The sequence below is a fragment of the Ptychodera flava genome, chromosome 4 (assembly GCF_041260155.1).
Source record: "Ptychodera flava strain L36383 chromosome 4, AS_Pfla_20210202, whole genome shotgun sequence".
Taxonomy (NCBI): domain Eukaryota; kingdom Metazoa; phylum Hemichordata; class Enteropneusta; family Ptychoderidae; genus Ptychodera; species Ptychodera flava.
In genome coordinates, this window is record NC_091931.1 from 29,931,406 (window position 1) to 29,953,991 (window position 22,586).

Below are 22,586 nucleotides of genomic sequence, written 5' to 3' on the forward strand. Positions count from 1 at the left end.
CAGCTAGTAAGACCATAACCTGGATATGCAATGCAGGCATGGCTATCCACGGGCACTCTGTTGTTCTGAATTGATAGTCTGAATAAACTAAGCTGCTTATATGTAAATACGAACTTTGATGATAACTGTGTAAGAAATTTATAACAGAATGCCGTTCAGATTGAAATGCCTACTTAGCTACAAAACCAGATCAAGGTCGGACGTGTCTACGGGAACGTCACAAGCGACCACATCGACCGTATTCTTTCGATGCTAAACGTCGCGGCGGAACGACGCACGCATATATACGCGTACTATAGGTACGCGCGCGACCTGCACTGTGTCGTTTCACATAATGATATATATACACAAGGGTATGCAAATCATTTCTGGACGATATTATTTACCGATGAAATGAGTCGAATTCCGTCGCGAAAACGACGTATGAAATTTGAAATGGCATCGTAGCACACATCAAGTTATGAAAATGACAGACATGTAGTAGATATTCGAAATATGACCGAGAATAAATGCATCGCTAATCCTGACTATGTGCGTTACAAATTGCCGTTATCCGGTAGCGACTTTGGATGTTCGAACGTCGCAAAAATACGCTAATATAGCATATGCCGTTCTATGGTTTCGTCATGCGCAGAAGAAAGGACATATTATTTCTCTTCGTAGTAAAAACCTTCCAATATCATATTCCAAAGAAGAACATTTAATTTTTTTTTCACTTTTAGTGAACGCCTTCAATAGAACCCGGAAGATTATTTCAAATGTGCATTTCTTTCACTCAGTCTGTTTTGGTCGAACGGAACGTGAACAAGCCTGGCAGGTCAAGTAGTCGGGTCAGGAAGGTAGGGTTCCCATGCACCCCATGGATGTATTTTTTTAACCTACATTTTTGTAATCCTTAGGGTCTATATTTAATGAATTTTGATGTTCCCAAAATCAAATCGTGTCCCATGGGGTTCATTTGGCGCCATCTTTGCCGCCATCTTGGCCGCCATCTTGGATTTCAACGATGGGGTAGGGGTCACGTATCTCCGCTCGACGGAAACAGAAACAATAAAATACTATAAACGTTACATTTTTAGAAAGCCAAGATCATGGCCTTTTCATTGATATATAACTTAATAGGGATTAATTAATATTCGAACGTCGATTAGACTTTATATCGGCCATTGGCCGTAAATCGTAAAATTTGCTAAATTTCACAACCAATAATTAAGTTCCCGTTCCTCCAAACAATTTTTCATAAGGTATTTATATATTTTTTGGAAGAACTCAGTGCAATAAACAAGAAAAACAACATTAAAAGTATGTGTCTTGAGATTTAGTGGGTGCATGAGCTTGTTTTCTTATTACGCGGTATGCCATATATCCGTGTGTAACATAAGGGGTAGGGGTAATGTTTCCCTTTCTGTTTCGAATCATGAATGATGAAACCATAAAAATGTTACATTTTTGAAAGTGCTGCATCAGAACTTTCTAAAAATATATAGATTTATGGGGAAAATTGCATATTTAAAAGTTACAAAGCTTAAACCTTTCGGTTTGTGTCGATTTTAAGTGATTTTTTAAGAACGAAATTACAACATATGGGGTAGGGGTAATGTTTCCCTTTCTGCCTCGAGCCATGAATTACGAAACCATATAAATGTTACACTGTTTGAAAGCTCTGAAATTGGCCTTTCCAAACATGTATAGTTTTATTGGGAAAAGTCCATATTTTAAAGTTACAAAGCTTATGCCTTTCAGTTTGTGTCAATTTTAAGTGATTTTTTAAGGACGAAATTACAACATATGGGGTAGGGGTAATGTTTCCCTTTCTGCCTCGAGCCATGAATTATGAAACCATATAAATGTTATACTGTTTGAAAGCTCTGAAATGGGCCTTTCCAAACATGTATAGTTTTATTGGGAAAAGTCCATATTTGAAAGCTACAAAGGTTAAACCTTTCAGTTTGTGTCAATTTTAAGTCATTTTTTAAACAAAATTATAATATAAGGGGTAGGGGTAATGTTTCCCGTTCTGCCTTGAACCATGAATTATGAAACCATATAATGTTATACTTTTTGAAAGCTCTGAAATGGGCCTTTCCAAACATGTATAGTTTCATGGGGGAAAATTGCATATTTGAAAGTTACAAAGCTGAAGCCGTGCAGTTTGTGTCAATTTTAAGTGATTTTTTGAACAATATGCACAAAACAGTTAGTCCGTTGGCCAGGTATCGAAATCATCCCCTCTAAGGCATTTTACCCACTATGATTTTCTGTTAGCTAGTATTCTAGCTGTCACAATCTGCTTATTTTCCATTTAACTGATGGTGTGTGAGAGTGTAACGACTTGTTTGTGAAGGGCTGTCACGCCCTCAGTAGTAAAATAGGAATGGGTTAGGGGTAACATATTTACCGCTAGTCGGAAACAAAACAAAAAAGTACCATAAACAATACATTCTTAGAAAGCCCAGATATAAGCTTTTTACTTTTTTGATAATTATTCGACTTTAGATGGCGCCAATATTCCGTATGTACATGGCGGTCAGCAGCTGAATCATTCACATAACGAACGTTGATATGGCCTGAAACTTCGGTAAATTCATTCAAGCAAACTCTTGTTTGATTAAGTTGGTAGTTTTCCTTTCTTTTGCATTTCGAGTATTTGCCATGGCATGACTGAAACGAACCTGGAAATGAAGGCTGTACGTATCTATATTAGTCCGAGCCTGAGCGTGATCTGAGAGCAAACAGATCCGAAGATAATGCGAACGATCGCAACCGTTACCAACAGACTCATTATGCAGAGCCATGCCCCAAAACGCCCAACCAAACTTGGCACTAATCATGATCCCAGTCCATTTCGAGCCGGGCTTTAAGGGAATGCGGTGGCCTTTGAAAGACCCTTTGGTTTGGTTTTGTACCGTAGTTTAGGAAGAAACCCGATCTGTCGTCGTTGCTATGAATGTTTGTGTTGTTTTTAGCCTCTTTTTTTGCCTATTTGAAGAATCGTCTTTGCAGCCTTCCATCCTGCGTTCTGTGTAGCGAGTGTCTTCGATCGCTCTCTTAAGTTTGTGATGTACAACTGTCTTGAGTCCCGGTGCTTTATTGGGTGTAGAGGTAAATAGTTAGAGATCAGGGTGATAAATTGGTTGCCGCAGTGTCTTTCCAGGTGTTGCCACTTTTGAAGGAATTCAACACTCGGTATTTTGCCTGGTAAGTATTCTTTAAGGTGTACCTGTAGGCTACGTGGTACTGAATAGGGGCCACTTAGGTTTCAACACATTCGATACTCTTGGCTTTCGCTTATACCCCGTTGTATGAGTAACTGGGATCGGAAATGGGAAAGGCTCAATTAATATCCATCTTTGCTAATATTAATTCTCGTTTGGCTTACAGATGGCACCTCTACTTGTTTCGGTGAAACTTTGACTTTCAATTGGACAAAACATTGAGTATGACTTTCTTCTGTGTGTTATTTAGGCCTATGAAAAATATGAAAATTGCATACATATTGTTGTCAAATATCTCAAATCTTAGATTGTAAGAGATAGGCTTAGGCTTCCCTGTAATCATACAAATGAGTTAAATGGAATTTATTGGAGTAGATTACAGTAATCGAAGAGAATGGTTGACACTATAGAAAGACTTATCTCGGATTGCGGGGACCTAACTATAAAAGAACAGTACAGAATACTTGCCGGATGTATTGACTGTTCATTATAGTACAGGCTAGTACAACATGGAATGTAAAACATACAAATCAAAGAAGTGGCAAATTTTCTCAACTTTTACAAAGTTTATATTCCATCATTACTATCAGGATTAGGATTTTCCCAATCTATAAATAAGCTATTACTTGATTACACCTTGATTCAGCATGACTAATATTTTGCATTTGCCACGCAACCAGCCATGCCCGTCCCTGGGATCGCGAACAATGCCTTTAACGAAGCTTTTGAACGCTTTTTGTGAATTGTGTAAGAATGTCCTCTCTGTGGAGTATAATGTGTGAAGCCGTTGTCTAGCTCGCTTGACTCTGATGATTATGTTGACTTCTTTTTTCTCAGCTGCTGGTGGCTGATCTAACTCGAAAGTTAGATCAATCTAGTCTCTCTGATTCGATCATGCTGGTGGGAATGGTATCTTCAAGCATTGACCCTAAAACGTCCGTTTTTAGGGTCTTTGCTTCAAAGACGTCAGGGTCTAACATTGGTTAAATGTCATCCATGATAAGAAACTAATGATAGATTCACTCACAAGGCATTTTAAACATTGAGGTGTCAATGGGAATATAAGCCTTTTTAGTCATTTTCTGAGGTTTGTCTAGCCTTCTTATTGCTTGGTGTAGAGAGTGTTTGTTCGCCTTCTGTTTACTATTTAGTTGCGTAATTTGAATGCGTTCTGTGACATTTGGCTTTTCGGGTTTTAGTTCCGGAATTATTTTGCTATTGAATTTTAGTACCCAGTCGAAAATGTAATCCTCATTGGGAGTATATAGTGTTCTGCGTTGTAAAATAATTTCGAATTTATGATCTCTTGTTTTCTGGTAAGGAAGGTAAAGTGTTGTCGATCCATCTTATCTTATTATGGAGAAGCTATATTGTGGATTAATGGTGATTGGTTTTCAGCGATAAAAGATTCTCTCGTGTTCCCGTGTGGTATTAAAAGTAACACTATTAATAGTGAGCTCTGATTTGCCTAGACGGTCACGTGACTGTGCATGTATTTACGATATACTGTAAAGTTGGCCATTCCTATCTCCAAAGTGGGTTTCTTTCACATTGTTTGTATTTTCATCACAAGTTTCAATATACTGATATAATATAGCGATAAACAACCCCTATAAGTTGGGTACACCACTCGAGCTCGGTTTTGACCATTTCACTCCTTATACACACGACTGAAGTTCGTGCGTATATGTTGTTTACCGGTCGAAACCGTGTGGTATCCTTTCAAAGTGGTGCTTTATTGCTTATATATCTCTAACGATACAATTAAAGAAAAGGGATTGATTGTTGCTGCTGTCATATCAACTTTGCATGACGACTATGACATCCAATTTAGTGTTTGTGGGTTTGGAATATATAATTTTTGACATATTATAGCTGTTAACTTTCTTTCCCTAATTTGAGTTATTGAAATGAGTAAAACGTCTTTTATTAACCACCATTTTAGCTTTTTAGTGCTATTTAATGCCTATAGAGTATTTTTCTAGTTCCAACAAGTAAATGTCAGTAAAGTAACACAAACTTTTGAGTTTAGGCATTGTCACTGCATAATTTTGAGTTTACCCCATCAAGCCATATCTTGTTGGAAAAACAACTGCGTTAGTGTTTCAGAGATATGATATTTATGTGGCTTCCTTATTCGCTGCGTTGGTAGGAGAGGAAACATTACCCATACCCCTATCCCTTAAATGTATATTATAGAGGGATGTACGGCATACCATATATTAGGTAAACAATCGACGCACCCCATAAGTCTCAAGAAGATACACTCTTTTAATGTTTTTTACTTCTCTATTGCATTAAGTTCTTTAAAATGATATATAAATACCTTGTAAAAATTGTTTGGAGGAACATGAACTTAATTATTGGGTTTGAAATTAAGCAAATTTTACAATTTACATTTCATGTCCGATATAAAATCTAATCGATGTTTGAATATCGATTTATCCCCATTTAGTTGTATACCAATGGTAAGGGGATTATCTGGGCTTTCTAAGAATGTATTGCTTATGGTATTTTTGTTTTTGTTTCCGACTAGCGGTAAATATGTTACCCCTAACCCATTCCTATTTTACTACTGAGGGCGTGACAGCCCTTCACAAACAAGTCGTTACACTCTCACACACCATCAGTTAAATGGAAAATAAGCAGATTATGACAGCTGAGAATACTAGCTAACAGAAAATCATAGTGGGTAAAATGCCTTAGAGAGGATGATTTCGATACCTGGCCAACGGACTAACTGTTTTGTGCATATTGTTCAAAAAATCACTTAAAATTGACACAAACTGCACGGCTTAAGCTTTGTAACTTTCAAATATGCAATTTTCCCCAATGAAACTATACATGTTTGGAAAGGCCCATTTCAGAGCTTTCAAACAGTATAACATTTATATGGTTTCATAATTCATGGTTCAAGGCAGAACGGGAAACATTACCCCAACCTTTATATTATAATTTTGTTTAAAAAATCACTTAAAATTGACACAAACTGAAAGGCATAAGCTTTGTAACTTTCAAATATGGACTTTTCCAAATTAAACTATACATGTTTGGAAAGGCCCATTTCAGAGCTTTCAAACAGTATAACATTTATATGGTTTCATAATTCATAATCGAGCGCAGAAAGGGAAACATTACCCCTACCCCATATGTTGTAATTTCGTTCTAAAAATGACTAAAAATTGACACAAACTGAAAGGTTTAAGCTTTGTAACTACAAAATATGGACTTTTCCCGATGAAACTATACATGTTTGGAAAGGCCCATTTCAGAGCTTTCAAACAGTATAACATTTATATGGTTTCATAATTCATGGTTCGAGGCAGAAAGGGAAACATTACCCCTACCCCATATGTTGTAATTTCGTTCTTAAAAAATCACTTAAAATTGACACAAGCTGAAAGGCATAAGCTTTGTAACTTTAAAATATGGACTTTTCCCAATGAAACTATACATGTTTGGAAAGGCCAATTTCAGAGCTTTGAAACAGTGTAACATTTATATGGTTTCGTAATTCATGGTTCGAGGCAGAAAGGGAAACATTACCCCTACCCCATATGTTGTAATTTCGTTCTTAAAAAATCACTTAAAATCGACACAAACCGAAAGGTTTAAGCTTTGTAACTTTTAAATATGCAATTTTTCCCCATAAATCTATATATTTTTAGAAAGGTCTGATGCAGCACTTTCAAAAAATGTAACATTTTTATGGTTTCATCATTCATGATTCGAAACAGAAAGGGAAACATTACCCCTACCCCTTATGTTACACACGGATATGTGGCATACCGCGTAATAAGAAAACAAGCTCATGCACCCACTAAATCTCAAGACACATACTTTTAATGTTGTTTTTTTGTTTATTGCACTGAGTTCTTCCAAAAAATATATAAATACCTTATGAAAAATTGTTTGGAGGAACGGGAACTTAATTGTTGGGTGTGAAATTTAGCAAATTTTACGATTTACGGCCAATGGCCGTTATAAAGTCTAATCGACGTTCGAATATTATTAATTACTATTAAGTTATATATCAATGAAAAGCCATGATCTTGGCTTTCTAAAAATGTAACGTTTATAGTATTTTATTGTTTCTGTTTCCGTCGAGCGGTAGATACGTGACCCCTACCCCATCGTTGAAATCCAAGATGGCGGCCAAGATGGCGGCAAAGATGGCGCCAAATGAACCCCATGGGACACGATTTGATTTTGGGAACATCAAAATTCATTAAATATAGACCCTAAGGATTACAAAAATGTAGGTTAAAAAAATACATCCATGGGGTGCATGGGAACCCTACCTTCCGACTAGACTAAAAGGTTACATTTTCACATTTTTTTCTTTGTTTTCATTCTATATTTTACTTTCTATCGTCAGTGAGTTACATTTTAAAAATAAAAAAATTGTTTACCTTTTGCGGACGTTTTAGGGGGTAATAGTATCTGTCCCCCCTATCCCCCCTTTTTTGTAACGCACATCGTCAGGTTCCATGTTCATATGAGCATACCCTTGTATATATACATTTCTGAGGCCAGGGGTGCGTTCGATTATCTTCCTCGAGGCGCCCTTGGGCGGCCCGGGGCGACCCAGTTTCTGTTCGATTATCGTGTGACGTCATTGTCGGGGTACCTCGGGGGAGATTTCACCGCCCCTGCTCGTCGAGTCGGGGAAGTGTGGGGCACTGCATACAAATATGGCGGACGACAAACAGACAACACTAGTGCTCATGGAGAAAAATCGCCCTATTGGTTGGTACAGTTAATCAAAGCAATTGACGTGACATTGTGAAGTTGTTGAAAATAAACAGGCAAAAAAATAGCTAATCTGTGGCGAAATATTTGATTTCCGGCTGTATTGTTGTTGTCGTCTGACATTTTGTTCCCCCGGTAACGTTCGATTTTCCCACTTCCCCGGGGAGCCCCATCGTAACGTCATGACGTCACTTAGGGCTCCCCGAGGATCATAATCGAACGCAGCCCAGGACAGCAGACGACAGTTCAAAGGCGCTCGAGTGCATAGCTGTCGTCGCGTGCACGTTCCATTCCAGCCACCGCGCTCATGTACACGGCAGTCACAGCAACGTACCATCGTGATTGCGGTAAATCATGTAAATACGCGCTGGTAAGAACTCTGCCGTGCATGCCGCGGTGCAGAGAGACCGGGCGTGAGAAAGAACAATCAGTTAGGTGAACAAGCAGAATGCGACTGTTTCTTTTGTATTAATAATACCTCATTTTTTTTAGGCTTTGATTTTTTTTAAATCACGATGTAAGTTCTCCAGCGGCAAACGGAAACTAAAATACGAAATCATGTTTACACGCTTATACACCATCATTTAAGAACAACAGAATGCCCGTGCTCCTACCATACCTAGAAAATAGAACACCAAGTTAAAGCGAGGAGAGAAAGAAAATCGTTTCACCATTGAAGCCCGCCATCTTGTCAAGTCAGTTCATTTTTCCTCACACGGTAGGCTTTTTTAACTTTTAATTATTTGTTTTTATTTTTTTGCAAAACATGATATATAAAATTTACAGTAAAACAACAAAATCGTGTATTGATTACACAGAAAAGTCTAAAGACTTATTTCCACTGTGGTCCAAATTTACACTGATAAGCTTAGACAAAAGAAAAAGCAATTACAATATAAACAATTGGACAACAAACAATAAAAATACTTCCAAACGATCTTTTAAAAGGACTTAAACACTCCGAAAAGTCACAACATCAAAATTTAAATGAAATCTCTTCTGAGACAATTCACAAAGGAATCTTGCAAATGCCTTATGCCTTTTGTTTAAAATTGTAACTAGATTCTAATTTTCTTATGTTACATGGAAGACTATTCCAGAATTGCGAAGCTGAGTACAGAAAACTTGTTTGAAAAACTCTTCATTGGATAAAAAACAGAATTATTGCAGAGCCTTGTGTTGTGATTGTGTACATTTTGTCTCGTGACCACATAAGATGTAAGATAAGATGGAGCTTGACCTCTTATTATTTTATGCTTTATATTCATTTTCAGATATGCCCTGTGGTTTGTAATCTATGTTTACTAACAACCTTCAAACCTTGATACCGGTAGGAACAGGCATAATCAAAAAAGCAATTGTGTGCTGTTGGAGAGTAATTTACGTGACGTATTCCTGTATAACAAGTGATGTTACGAAACAAAATTTTAAACGGACGTTTGCCTTCTGAATTATCCGAATTATTTGTTTGACCATACTCTCTCCGGATAATGCTTGATCCAAATCTTCACCCGAATAGTTAACGGTATCCTTGGCGATGACATTGGTATAATGCTCCGAGCTAAAAAGAATTTATTCCTTACCAAGATGTAAATTTGTTATCCACCAAATATATTCATTCAAACTTAGCAATTCTAAGCTTAGTTCGTTTTGTATTTTATCACCATCCTTGTCAGAGACCATCGGTGCAGAGTCACCAGCATACAAAGAAGTTTACAGTTTACAGCAGAACATATGTCAACTATATATATGTAGAAAACAGAATGAGACCCAGTATCGACCCTTGAAGCACCCAATAATTAATTTGATTAATGTGGGGGAGTAAAATGACGATGAGAATACTACTCCCGGGGTAGGGTTCGAGTTAAACTGACGTCGCAACAGAAGCGAGTGATTCGGTTCAATGTAAAAACCAAAGTTGGTTTACTACAATTCGAATCCAACAACAATAACTAGTAACATCAGAGTAGCAAGGCTTGTCCAGCCATGCTATGAAGTATCAGCAATCTAAAGAGCTCTCTGAAACACATGCTAAACTAGAAGCGCGGTCAGTTCCAGTCCTATCCCATGACGTCGACCATGACCGCTGGAGAAAACATCAGGCAAAGTAGCAAAGTAATTTGAGCGGGAAACGTACCAAAGTCTGATTGGATAAACTAAACGTCTGTGATTGGCTGAGAGTTTCTATACCAGGATCCTAGTGTCTCTAATGAATAAATTTGACAGTTCAGAGGCGCTCGCGTGCAGAGCTGTCGTCGCGTGGACGTTCCAGCCACCGCGCTCATGTACACGGCAGTCATAGCAACGTACCATCATCATTCTACACGCTTCATGATTGCGGTAAATACGCGCTGGTAAGAACTCTGCCGTGCATGCCGCGGTGCAGAGAGACCGGGCGTGAGAAAGGTGAACAAGCAGAATGCGACTGTTTCTTTTGTATTAATAATACCTCATTTTTTTAGGCTTTTATTTTTTTTAAAATCACGATGTAAGTTCTCCAGCGGCAAACGGAAACTAAAATACGAAATCATGTTTACACGCTTATACGCCATCATTTAAGAACAACAGAATGCCCGTGGGCTATCATGGTTAAGAAAGGATATTATCATCGTCGAGAAAGTGCAGAGAAGAAGCAACAAAACTGACGCACTGAAGAAAAAAAAAACATTTTTGAGTCAAAAAGTTGTGACCTCAAGGTCATTTAATGAGATGTAATCAGTAAATACCAACAAAGGTCGTAAACAACATGAGGGAAAGTAAAACATATATAAACAAAGTATAAAACACAACAAAATGTAATTAAACACAACTTTTAACAGTACTCTAGTAACAAGTATAGGTATTGGCTATTCTGGTGAGTCCGGCGATAGTCCGCATTTGAAGTGATTCTCTTGACCCACGTAGCTGAACCATTTGTTCGCAACTGTGTGAAGTACAAAATAACAGTAAAGACCACACTAGTATATAGATTTGGCGTATAAACAACCACAATAACATTCTGAAATCAAAGTAGACGAGTTCCATTATCATGAAAAATTTCAAATGAAAGTTTTGGTCTTTATTGCACATATGTAAACTGTAGTTAGTATGCAATCAATAGCCCAGATGGTACCACAGGGAGCTAATTCAACAACTCAGGTTGAATTCGTAGTTTGTTTGTACATATTTATCCTACACTTTATACTCGCCGGAACTTACACATCAGGGGGAACTTGAACCAAGACTGTGTATAAACAAATCATGACAGCACACACTACATAGATGAGCGAATAAACAACGGTAGCAGATATGAATCAAACCAGATCTTGAATTTCATAATCAAACCAATCAAATAAATAATAATACTAAAGTGTCAATATAAACGCTTGATGGTGTAGAATTCAAGTCTTCCGGTCAAAAAGTTTGACAAATTATAGTCCAGTTACATTATCAGGGTGCATATTGGCAAAATGCCAAAGGATCCAAATTTAGTTTTGTTTTCTTGTGTTTTGACTGATGTGACGGAATTTTCACTGGTAGGTGCTCTAAATCGAATTCTTTAGTGCTTTTCTCGATTACGTTTGTATTTAATTAGGCTGATTTTCACTTCTGAGAATGTATTTATTATAAAATAGTCCTGGTTAACTTCTTGATATATCCTTCACTTATTAATCAGGTCATCACATCTTGGAAATATTATAAATTTGACAATCATGGAGATCTTTGTGATTGTGACGTCACAAAAACAGGTTATATCTGCCACCAATCACGGTCCCTCCATGGCATAGAGGGACCGTGCACCAATGTATGATAAACTGAAAGAGTGCCGGTTTGTTAGAGCAGAACTCTAACAAACCACAGACATACTATTCCCAACTTACTCCATTTTTCACCCAGTACAACGGGGCATCCAGCATGTTGACTCTCTGGTATATGATCACCTGAACGTTTCATATTGTACCAGTACAAAGCGTCTCCCTAGATCAATGCAAAATAATTTAGATAAATGATGTATTACGCCGTACAATGGATGTTTTGACTTTCTAAACTTTCTCAACGTACGTTGTCGATCGGAAAATCTCACTGAATAATTGTAAATAAATGATGTATTACGCCACTAAACTGGATAACCACACCAAATCATTTCTAACACCATTCCAGGGAAATTTTATCTTTACTTTCTCATGTATGTTGTCTACTGGAAACCCAAACAATGGAATACATTCGCTTACAGCCCACATACCACGATGGTGCATGCTCTAAACTGAGTCATATATACATGGTCACATAATGAGTAAGCAAGACGTCAACAGCTATTAGTGTAAAGACACATTCGACCATAGACAGTTCAGCAGAAGACTCCAATGTCTGCGGTTTAACCCTGTTTAGCTGTTGACGAGGTGTCCAGTCAGGTCCATAATTCGCCCCCTTGGTTATAAATCAGTAGGATATTTTCTTTGAAATACTATACACAGAGATAGGGAGGGGCTTAATGGGCACGTTAAGTTCAGAGTTTTATTCATAAAAAAGAATATAGTGCCTGCATGGCCCTGTGGGTGAACTGCGACACCTATCGTAGGACGAAAAAAAGACAATTGTAGCGTCTTCCCAGTGTGTCTAGGCTATTTTACTGCAAATCTTTCAAAATGTTGTGACCCATCTCTTGACATCGTAACTGGAGACGGTTGTGGCATGGGGTACATCACTTTAGCATATCAGAGAGACGACAGACAGTGCACTTTTCACATTTGACTTACCTTGCTCGGTAAAGCCATGGTTCCGAGCTTGGTAAAAACGGTTCCACCACCCCAGGTGACGTCACTTAACTGTCATTGATTAGCGATAAAACAATAATAAGCAAAAAGGAACCATTTAAGAAGAATTTTACTATATAGAAAGAGACAGAAAAAGCAAACAAAAAGTCGACATTTTCTCGTAAAAGAGTGAACATGTTTTCTTGATGTCGAAAAAGAGTGAAAATGTTTTCTTGATGTCGTAAAAGCGTAAACATGTTTTCTTGATGTCAACAAAGTTTACCGTATTGTTTTGCATAAGAAATGAAAAAAAAAATTTCACCCTTGTCTCTTCCTTACAAATAGCGAACGGCATATTTGACATAAACTCATTCCAACGTAAAGCTTTTGCATGACTACATTACGATGGCCTCCATACTCAGAATTTTGCCCAACTTGAACTGTTTATCTGTGATCAAAGATGAAATCGCGGAGGTAGGGTGAGGGTGTGGAAAGTTTGGTAAAAGAGAAACAAATTACCCAAAATCTACCAACATTGCCGATAACCGTGTGTTAATTCCATGAGGAAAAACACAAGTTCTTCATTAAGAAAAAAAAAACAGGATGGTGAAAACCCCACTTTATACGCGACAAGAATAAAAATGAGTCAATACAAGACAAACCAACAAAATATTGTAAAACGTTTTAGTATGTAGATATCTGTCCTCGAGGTGCATTCTTGTTACTCACATAGAGAAGAAAAGTAGCTACACGATTCTTGAGAACGGAGTGGTTTCTATCATAGTCGACGTGTGGCGCATACATCCCTCCAATCCCATAATTCACAACCTAAAATTGAAAGCAGAAATTAGTTATACCGTCTGTAAGTTTCACTTTGGGAAAAAAAAACTTGTGTAGGCGTTGACCTATATTTCGACCGAACTCGACATCAATTGTGAATACGGAATCGTGACAGATTTTTGACGGCTGTTCAATTTGAGTTTAAGGTTGTATATGTTAGCAATCTCAAGAAAATCAAAGATAGGCCCGTCACTTGCGTTGTGCAACTTGAAAATGTTGAATTTGTTTCGAAACCAGGACATTATGTCACGTGATCTTCTCTTCATATATTTTGCCACATTCCTACGGGGGCATAATCAACAGAGAGCTGAGCCAATCATTTTTACCCAGAAAGGCATGTGACTTTTTAAATTTTCCGAAACAAAACTATGCGGTGTATCGAAAAGATATTTACTGATAGATGTGCTAAACCGTGCTAACCTGTACTGATATAGAGATCAGCTGAGAGATGCTATTTCACTTGTACATGGCCTTCAAAGATAAAGTGACCTGTCTCAACTCAAGCCTCAAAGAATTAAAGACCGACAAACCTGAAATGGTTCGGCAGTATGAATATTTAAACCGGACATCGCCTCTATTCGCTTTGCTACTGTCATCAAACGAGGGTCGTATTTATCTATCAGCCAGGCCCTGGATGAAAGAGAAAAGCAGTACTCCCTATAGTAAACGTTAGCTTAGATTTTCAGTAAGCTTGAATGTTCTAAATCAGTTACTGAATCTTTGGAATCCGGTGCGCAACAGACATGTTAATGTGCACAGTCTGATATGTGCCTGTGTTAGATCATATGAGATACAGTCGTCCAAAGGTATTCATAACAAACCTTGTGTGTATAAACACATAGCCAGTTTAATATCTCGATTTCATAATTAATAGCTTATCCAGTTTCGCTCTTATTAAAGGATCGACAATTGAAGTACTGCAATTTTCTCTCCCAGTACTTCAAATATAATTCTGCAAGGTCAAAGGCTTTTGAGGTTATAGAAAAGGCAACGCTGATAATATCACAAAACACAAAGTCTAGATTTGAATAGGAGATCGAATACTTTCAGTACAAAACATCCAGTTTGTGTGCGCAAAGACAGAAACCGCCTGAATGAACTTCTATCCACGTTCAGATGAATTCAGAACCATTTCGTACAGACTGAATCAATTTGTCGATCCGTCCCTTGATATATTTTAAATTTATGTATAGACTTATCTTATGATCAACTATTGGAATTGTTGACTGGAGCGTAACCCTTGCAAACTTACATTTATTAGTCTCCAACATCATTTTGTCAGGTGCTGTCATCCATTTCAAATTGCGGAATGACACTATTGTCTTCTGAAAATAATGTCTGACCTGAACATATAGAATATCATGCTAACTTACGTGTTACTAATTCTGTAGTTTGTAAATGTCACCTTGTCTTCGCTTTCCACAACACCAGATGCCTGCAGCTGTTACAGAGAGACCAATATTGAACCTTGCCTAGTCCAGAACATTAAAACGTTGTGTGGAGTTCAAGTATAAACTTAAAACTAGTTTCGACCGACAAATACAAATTGAATTTACAGATGATATACATTCGACTTTCATGTTCAACTTATGCAAATCTGGGAAGTGAATAGACTGGCCCCCAGTCGCCTGGCTTTTCTCAGCAGCTGAGTTACTGGCTGGCTAAGGCGTTCACCCCACGATATACGCAACAGCATACTGTATATTATGACAGTCTGCTTAAGTTAAGTCCTTCAGTTTATTCTGTTTTGATAACTAATATGCCCACAGACTTTGAGCAAGTCTATAGGAAGTGAACAGTGTCTGGCGTCCCTGCGAACTGCTTATATCGGCCTTCATTGTAACAGCTTTGATGCTTCGAAGTTTACTTTGCCAGTGCAGATGAATAACCAGAATGGACCTAAGTTACACTGAAGAGCAATAAAAGTATCTAACCATCGGTCTTGCTTTCTCCTTCATCATTTTACACTCCCTCTCGGTCACGACATCCTTGAATAAAACGACCCTTGGGTTGTTTGCGTGTAATATCTCTACTCCAACCGGTTGCAAACGGAGCAGTGGATGATCTGACTTTCGATAGCAGTACAGATTTCTGTGAATTCTTGTCGACGGCTTGAATCAAATGTAATAGATCATATATTGACACACATAGATTAATTACAAGAGATTAATACTAGAAAGATAGATAGAGAGATATATGGTTAGACAGAGATAGATAGATAGATAGATAGATAGATAGATAGATAGATAGATAGATAGATAGATAGATAGATAGATAGATAGATAGATAGATAGATAGATAGATAGATAGATAGATAGATAGATAAACACAGATATCCTTTAAATCCCACAGCAGTTTCTTTTCAACCAAGAAAGCTTAACGTATTCAGGGGAAACAAGCTGTACAATCTACTTACTTTAGAAACAAAATCATTGTATGACATTTTGATGTACAACAAGCAAAATTTTAGTAACTTTAATGAAAAACTTGTCACTGTTCTTAGACAGGAAATTGCTAACAACAGTTCTAGTTACTTTGACCTTCCACAAAAAGTTGCAACAGATGTAAAAAGTAAGGAATTTCAATATAAAATATTACATAATTGTATTACCACAAACTACTGGTTAATGAAATGGAAGAAACTATCCCATGATCTGTGTACATTTTGTGAAGTGGAAAGAGAAACTCAGTTTTCATTTATTTTATGATTGTAAGTTTGTAAAAATTTTTTGGCACAAATTTGAAGAATGGTGGCAAAGAGTTACTCTGAAGTCAATCAATTTAAACAACCGTGACATTATTCTCGGCAACCTTGAATTCAGCTGTATTTTAATTATTGTATTATATTAGGGAAACAGTTCTTGTATAAGTGTAGACGAGAAAAGAAAGTTCTTCCGTTTTATTTATATATAGCGGAGGTCAAACAAAAACACGAAATTGAGAGAAACATTGCCTACAAAAACAATACAACTGAAAAGTATAGGAGTCGCTGGCATACTCTGGTAATGTACTTTGAATCATAGATTGTCTTCTTTTTTGTAAGCACTATCCCTGTTCTTGTCTTTTGTCAGTTTTGTTTTCGTGTCTTTTTGCTGTACCTTTTCTCTGTTTTGTAAATATTAAAAAAAAAAAATCTATGAAAGGTAAAAAAAAAATGAAAAAAAGATAGATAGATAGATAGATAGATAGATAGATAGATAGATAGATAGAGTTGTTGACGTTTTCTCAATGTTGTATATTGCGTAAGCAAGAGTAATAAGCCGTTCCAATCAAAATGTCGTAAAAGTTGCCAGATAGAACAAATGAAGAAGACGTGAATCTGCATCTAAGATGCTATGTTACGAGACCATGATGTGTATCTGAGACGCTTCTAATATCAGACAATGTTATCTAAGATGCTTCTAATGTCTCCTAGTTTTATGTTACGAGACCATGATGTGTATCTAAGACGCTTCTAATATCAGACAATGTTATCTAAGATGCTTCTAATGTCTCCTAGTTTTATGTTACGAGACCATGATGTGTATCTAAGACGCTTCTAATATCAGACAATGTTATCTAAGATGCTTCTAATGTCTCCTAGTTTTATGTTACGAGACCATGGTGTGTATCTAAGACGCTTCTAATATCAGACAATGTTATCTAAGATGCTTCTAATGTCTCCTAGTTTTATGTTACAGACCATGATGTGTATCTAAGACGCTTCTAATATCAGACAATGTTTATCTATGATGCTTCTAATGTCTCCTAGTTTTATGTTACCAGACCATGATGTGTATCTAAGACGCTTCTAATATCAGACAATGTTATCTAAGATGCTTCTAATGTCTCCTAGTTTTATGTTACCAGACCATGATGTGTATCTAAGACGCTTCTAATATCAGACAATGTTATCTAAGATGCTTCTGTCTCCTAGTTTTTATGGTACCAGACAATGATGTGTATCTAAGACGCTTCTAATATCAGACAATGTTATCTAAGATGCTTCTAATGTCTCCTAGTTTTATGTTACCAGACCATGATGTGTATCTAAGACGCTTCTAATATCAGACAATGTTATCTAAGATGCTTCTAATGTCTCCTAGTTTTATGTTACGAGACCATGATGTGTATCTAAGACGCTTCTAATATCTGACAATGTTATCTAAGATGCTTCTAATGTCTCCTAGTTTTATGTTACCAGACCATGATGTGTATCTAAGACGCTTCTAATATCAGACAATGTTATCTAAGATGCTTCTAATATCCGAAAATGTCCGTATAACTCTCAAATATTTCAAGAGCATTTTGTGCAGGGAGGTCTATCGCTTGACAAAAAACAATAACGTGATTTAGAAATTTTCGAATCTCCTTTTTCTTGTAAAGAACATTGAAATTCACCTCAGGGATTTCTCCTCTGCAGTATTTCCCGTATCTTTGTCCGGTGCCTTCATGCGACCGATGATCCTGACCATTCATCGGTCCCTCCATCTCAAATCTGTTTTCTGTAGCTACTTTCTCATATAGCTTGAGATTTGTTTTAGCATTTTTGTGATCAGGGTCTACAAAGAGAGCAACAGAAACAAAACAAAAACATGTTCTTCGTTCTTTATCGGATCATTACCAAAGTAAATTTTTTTGGAAAAAAAGATAGGAATATTTCTTATATCCCAAACGAGGCGTTTAATAACGAAAATATGTGTGTCGTTTGTATACAAACTGCAAGAAATTGTGTAATCTTTACAGGAAGCTTGCCTTCATAAGCAAGTCCAAGTCGCAAAACGAGTTTTGGATGGAAAATGAAACTTTGAAATCTGTGAGGCGTCAGTTCCGCGTTTGGCATTAAACCATTGAAAAAAACCGCTGAATACCAATATGTACGACACAAGTTTCAAGTCTTTGTTCGACATCTTCTAAGTTTACTCTACTTAAAATATTTAAGTTCAAACTGCTTATCGTCGGGTCAAATCATTTGAAAGATTTTACTCTCGCCTTCAATTATTTACCAACTGAAAAGATACCCACCAATCTGAAGCAAATGCCTAGTAAACGAAATTGCCTCGTGTATCCGGTCGTCCAAATAATGACACGATGCTATGTACTCCAGTATACGTATCTTGTTGGCTTCGTCCCAACGTCTGACGGGATACCCAGCGTCAAGTCGACGCAAACTTTCTTCCATCCACGTGACACACATGTGATAGTCATCAATGTCGTAAGCTTCGGCTCCTATTTTGAAGCAGTGTTCCACGCCAAGTTGTGCTGGAAATGTCTGAAAATATACAAAACTAAGTCAAGATATTCAAGTATTAAAGAGAGAGAGAGAGAGAGAGAGAGAGAGAGAGAGAGAGAGAGAGAGAGAGAGAGAGAGAGAGAGAGAGAGAGAGAGAGAGAGAGAGAGAGACAGACAGACAGACAGACAGACAGACAGACAGACAGAGAAGAGAGAGACAGAGACAGACAAACAGACAGAGAGACAGAGAGACAGACAGAGACAGAGACACGGAGACAGAGACAGCGTGAGACAGACAGACAGAGTGAGAGATTTTAACTTTCGATTAACTTTCGAGTTCAGAATGTTTACCTTGACGTCAGCTCCAGGTAAGACACCATTAGCAAAGTTGCTGGTGGATATTTGATAGATGTATTGCATACGAAAGATGGCCTGGCATGCACCACTGAAGTCAGACTTCAGAGATAGCAGCCTGCTGCTCGAGTTGAGTAGCTGCCGTAACTCTGGAAAGAACAGAGAAATATAGGTATAGGTAGCGAAGGGTAGCGGAGGTAGCGGGCCATGTTTCTCTATTTTCATACCGCTACCCCCGCTACGTAGCGGAGACCTCGGGGAAAAAAAGATTGTGCCTCGAATCCTGCATTGTATATTGTCCTGCTGCCTTTGTTCAATACCAGACACGAGATCAGTCACACTACGATTTTGATTTAGTTTCGCGAATGGGAGAAAAGCTGTCACTGTTTTGTCGAGGGAAGCAACCACATTTTAACGGCATAGTGAACGAGTAGTTGACATCAATGAACTCGTTTTCTGAGAAGTTTGTGGAGTGCACTTGCAGCATAGCATCCCCATCAGGGCAGTGAACAAGATATATGCACCATTTCGAGTGACATTCATGGACACAAACAGCCTCTAGGTGCATGGGATGCGTTGGCACCATCCTAAGCCACTGTTTGTCTACTTGAAACTGTACTTAAAACTCCGGTACAAATCAAGCTGAGTTAGCCTTTACTTGATCATTTATAAAATACATCAGTAATTTTGATTCGGCTGTCTGCCAGAGTTAGCGCAGAGAAGGACCATAAGATCTTTGAAGGTGGAGTGATCAACATGGGAAAATGTAAATAATGAGATTAAAGGCATGTTTTGCCACTTACCGTCTCCGATGTCTTCTTGTACTCTCATTTTAATGTGATCAACCCATATGAAAATGAATCGATGAATTAGTTGAAATGCCAGGACAGGATTGGTCACGTGGTCATCCAGGTGTTCTTGCAAGGAATCCGCCACGGGCTTTAGATCGTAGAGAATTCTGTAAGCGTGCAACAGCAAAAAAAGTTGGTGTGAGTGATACTTTATTGATGCAATTGTTCTAACATCTCAATATTTACAAGATTCATCGTTTTGCCTGTACCTCACAAGAGATGCTGAAATCAGAATCAGTACTGTGTTGATAGGTTGCGGAACAACCGAACATATGGGGCTTCTGGACTGTAGTGGCAGAACACAGACAACCTTTATCACACACTTCGACCATCCCCGCTCATAAAGCCATGGATTAACGCCGCCATAGTTTAGCAAAAACATGCCTAAACGCCCCCTGGCCTCAGGTTATGATGGGTTTACAAGGTTATCGCATGAAACAATGACTTATATGAGTAAAACACTTTCAGGTAGAAATGACAAATTTTCCGCTTGATATAAAGTGATCGTCAGACAAACAATTTCAACCAGTTTGTCTGGTCTACTTCTTTACAAAACAATCGCACCACTCTAAATACATGTAGTTTGAGATGGCAGTCCCATGACTAATATTTGTTTACATGACAACACGTGGGTGAGAAGAGCACTTCAGTACGTTTATTTTTAGCAGTGTAGTGTTTTCAGCATTAATTACGTGGAGGTTTTCCATTAGGCGTAGATTACATCCCTGGTTTATTCAATTTTCGACACGTGGCCACTCGAGACAGGATTGGCTGTGACATATTGAATTTATGGTGTTTGTTTTTCAGATTCTGCTCATTTCTGGGTAGTTCCGTGTCATTTCCATTGCTCTTGTTGAAACAGCTAAATGCATGATGAGCAAATTGTCTCGTAAACGCGTCATTTTTCAATCAATGTAGCATCCCTCGGTACAGCTTTTCGTTTTTGCCCTCGGCAATGCAAATCTAAACGAGACCTTCGAATCAGGAAATTGTCCTATGAGGGAGAGATAAGATTTCCTAGGAAAAGCATTTAACGCAACGTACTTCTGTGTATGCTGGCCACATTGTATGCAGCTCTAAACCACTTCAAAATTAAATTCAGCATGAAATCTTTCTAAATCCGCATCTCATATCGGGCCCCTATAGCTCCCCTGAGCAGTTGCGCAGTGGTGCAAGTCTGGGACTTTATAACCGATGAAACATTAAGACTTTGAACAGGTAATCTGGACACAGTGTGGCCATGATTTTGACCGTGAGTTTAGTGACAATGAAATATTCTCCAATAGAATAAAAGACACTCACCCGTCAAGAATGGCGATGTTTTCTCTTGTAACTAAAGGATAGGTTACAGTATCCAGGGACATTGGTTCTCTGTAAAGATGTAATCATTTGCAACGAATCATAAGATTAGCTATAGCATTCATCAATTGATTTACAACACCCCTTGTGCGTGTGCATATATATATATATATATATATATATATATATATATATATATATATATATATAATATATATATATATATATATTATAGGGTATTACGCAAGTACCAATCTGCTGGTTCAAATAGTTTATTGTATCTGCACAACATTTCGTCCTAAAAGTATGACTTCCTCAGGTGCTACAGAACAAAAAGTTTCAACACGGATTGAGTTACAGTTCGTACGAAAAGTTACATGACATAAATTACTAAATGACGGTATAGTGAAAATACAAGAGCTCTTACCTGTATTTTCTCCATATTGTCATTAAGTAATTTACATCTGACATGTAACTTTTCGTACGAAAAATACCACTGTAACTCACTCCGTGTTGAAACTTTTTTGTTCTGTAGCACCAGAGGAAGTCCTACTTTTAGGACGAAACATTTTGCAGATACAATGAACTACTTGAACCAGCAGATTTGTACGTGTGTAATACCCTATAAACGAATATATAGTATAACCACGCCACCCACAACACTGGGTACAATCTGAAAAACTACAGTCTAATATATATATATATATATATATATATATATATATATTATATATATATATATATATATATATATATATCTCTCTTGAATAAACTTACCCATTTATAATGACCCTCCTTGCGGTATTGATGTATTGTTCCAATGATTCACTAGTTCAAACTCAGTACTTGCCAAAGTTCGTAGCCTGCTGATTGAACGGAAAGCGTGTGGTTCCCTTTTGACCTGCTGAGACAAGCATTGCGAGAATATCAGGCACAGAACTACTGTCACCAGATAGATCTTGCATTCTTCCGGCATAGAAGGATGTGGTTTAACATCGGCCATGAATGGCTCGGGTGAGGACAGAAATGGCAACACGGCAAAGCGGTGAAAACTGGCAAGTTAGAATGCTTAGACAACTGGATGTTTTTATTCTGGCGTCAGATGGTAAAATCACACTGGTGTGTATGAGTAGCAAGGTAGTTTGATATGATCTGGGGATTACATATCGTGTTTGTCTGTACATGTGCAGTAAGATTGATCGCGTGTCATCAGAGATGCGCGTTGATACATTATTGAGAAAACCGGAAGTTAGCCGGTAACCATGGTTTCAAGCTTCGAACGAAGTGATAACGATGCATTGCAACCGGAAAGGACACGACTCAAGGTAAC

The 22,586-nt window shown here is 37.7% G+C and overlaps 1 protein-coding gene across 1 annotated transcript; it reads right to left on the reverse strand.

The window, feature by feature from the left end:
* Positions 1-10,642: 10,642 nt before the first annotated feature.
* Positions 10,643-22,371, reverse strand: LOC139130490 (prolyl 4-hydroxylase subunit alpha-2-like). The gene is made up of 13 exons (XM_070696268.1): positions 22,034-22,371; positions 21,260-21,328; positions 19,910-20,064; positions 19,104-19,255; positions 18,545-18,791; positions 17,921-18,081; positions 15,475-15,651; positions 14,914-14,981; positions 14,071-14,170; positions 13,430-13,528; positions 12,704-12,772; positions 11,828-11,924; positions 10,643-10,890 (listed from the first exon to the last, which is right to left on the reverse strand). Exons 2-13 carry the CDS (start codon positions 21,319-21,321, stop codon positions 10,814-10,816), a joined length of 1,464 nt encoding a protein of 487 aa, XP_070552369.1. The 5' UTR covers positions 21,322-21,328; positions 22,034-22,371; the 3' UTR covers positions 10,643-10,813.
* Between the last annotated feature and the right edge of the window lie 215 nt (positions 22,372-22,586).

What these genes read in the sequence shown, in the direction of transcription:
- LOC139130490 (XM_070696268.1), bottom strand. Translation starts at nt 21,321, where the DNA reads ATGTCCCTGGATACTGTAACCTATCCTTTAGTTACAAGAGAAAACATC. An exon ending in ATACTGCCGAACCATTTCAG is followed by an intron (nt 13,529 to 14,070) that starts GTTTGTCGGTCT and finishes TTTCAATTTTAG; the next exon opens with GTTGTGAATTATGGGATTGG. An exon ending in TGTACTGGGTGAAAAATGGA is followed by an intron (nt 10,891 to 11,827) that starts GTAAGTTGGGAA and finishes TACTTCACACAG; the next exon opens with TTGCGAACAAATGGTTCAGC.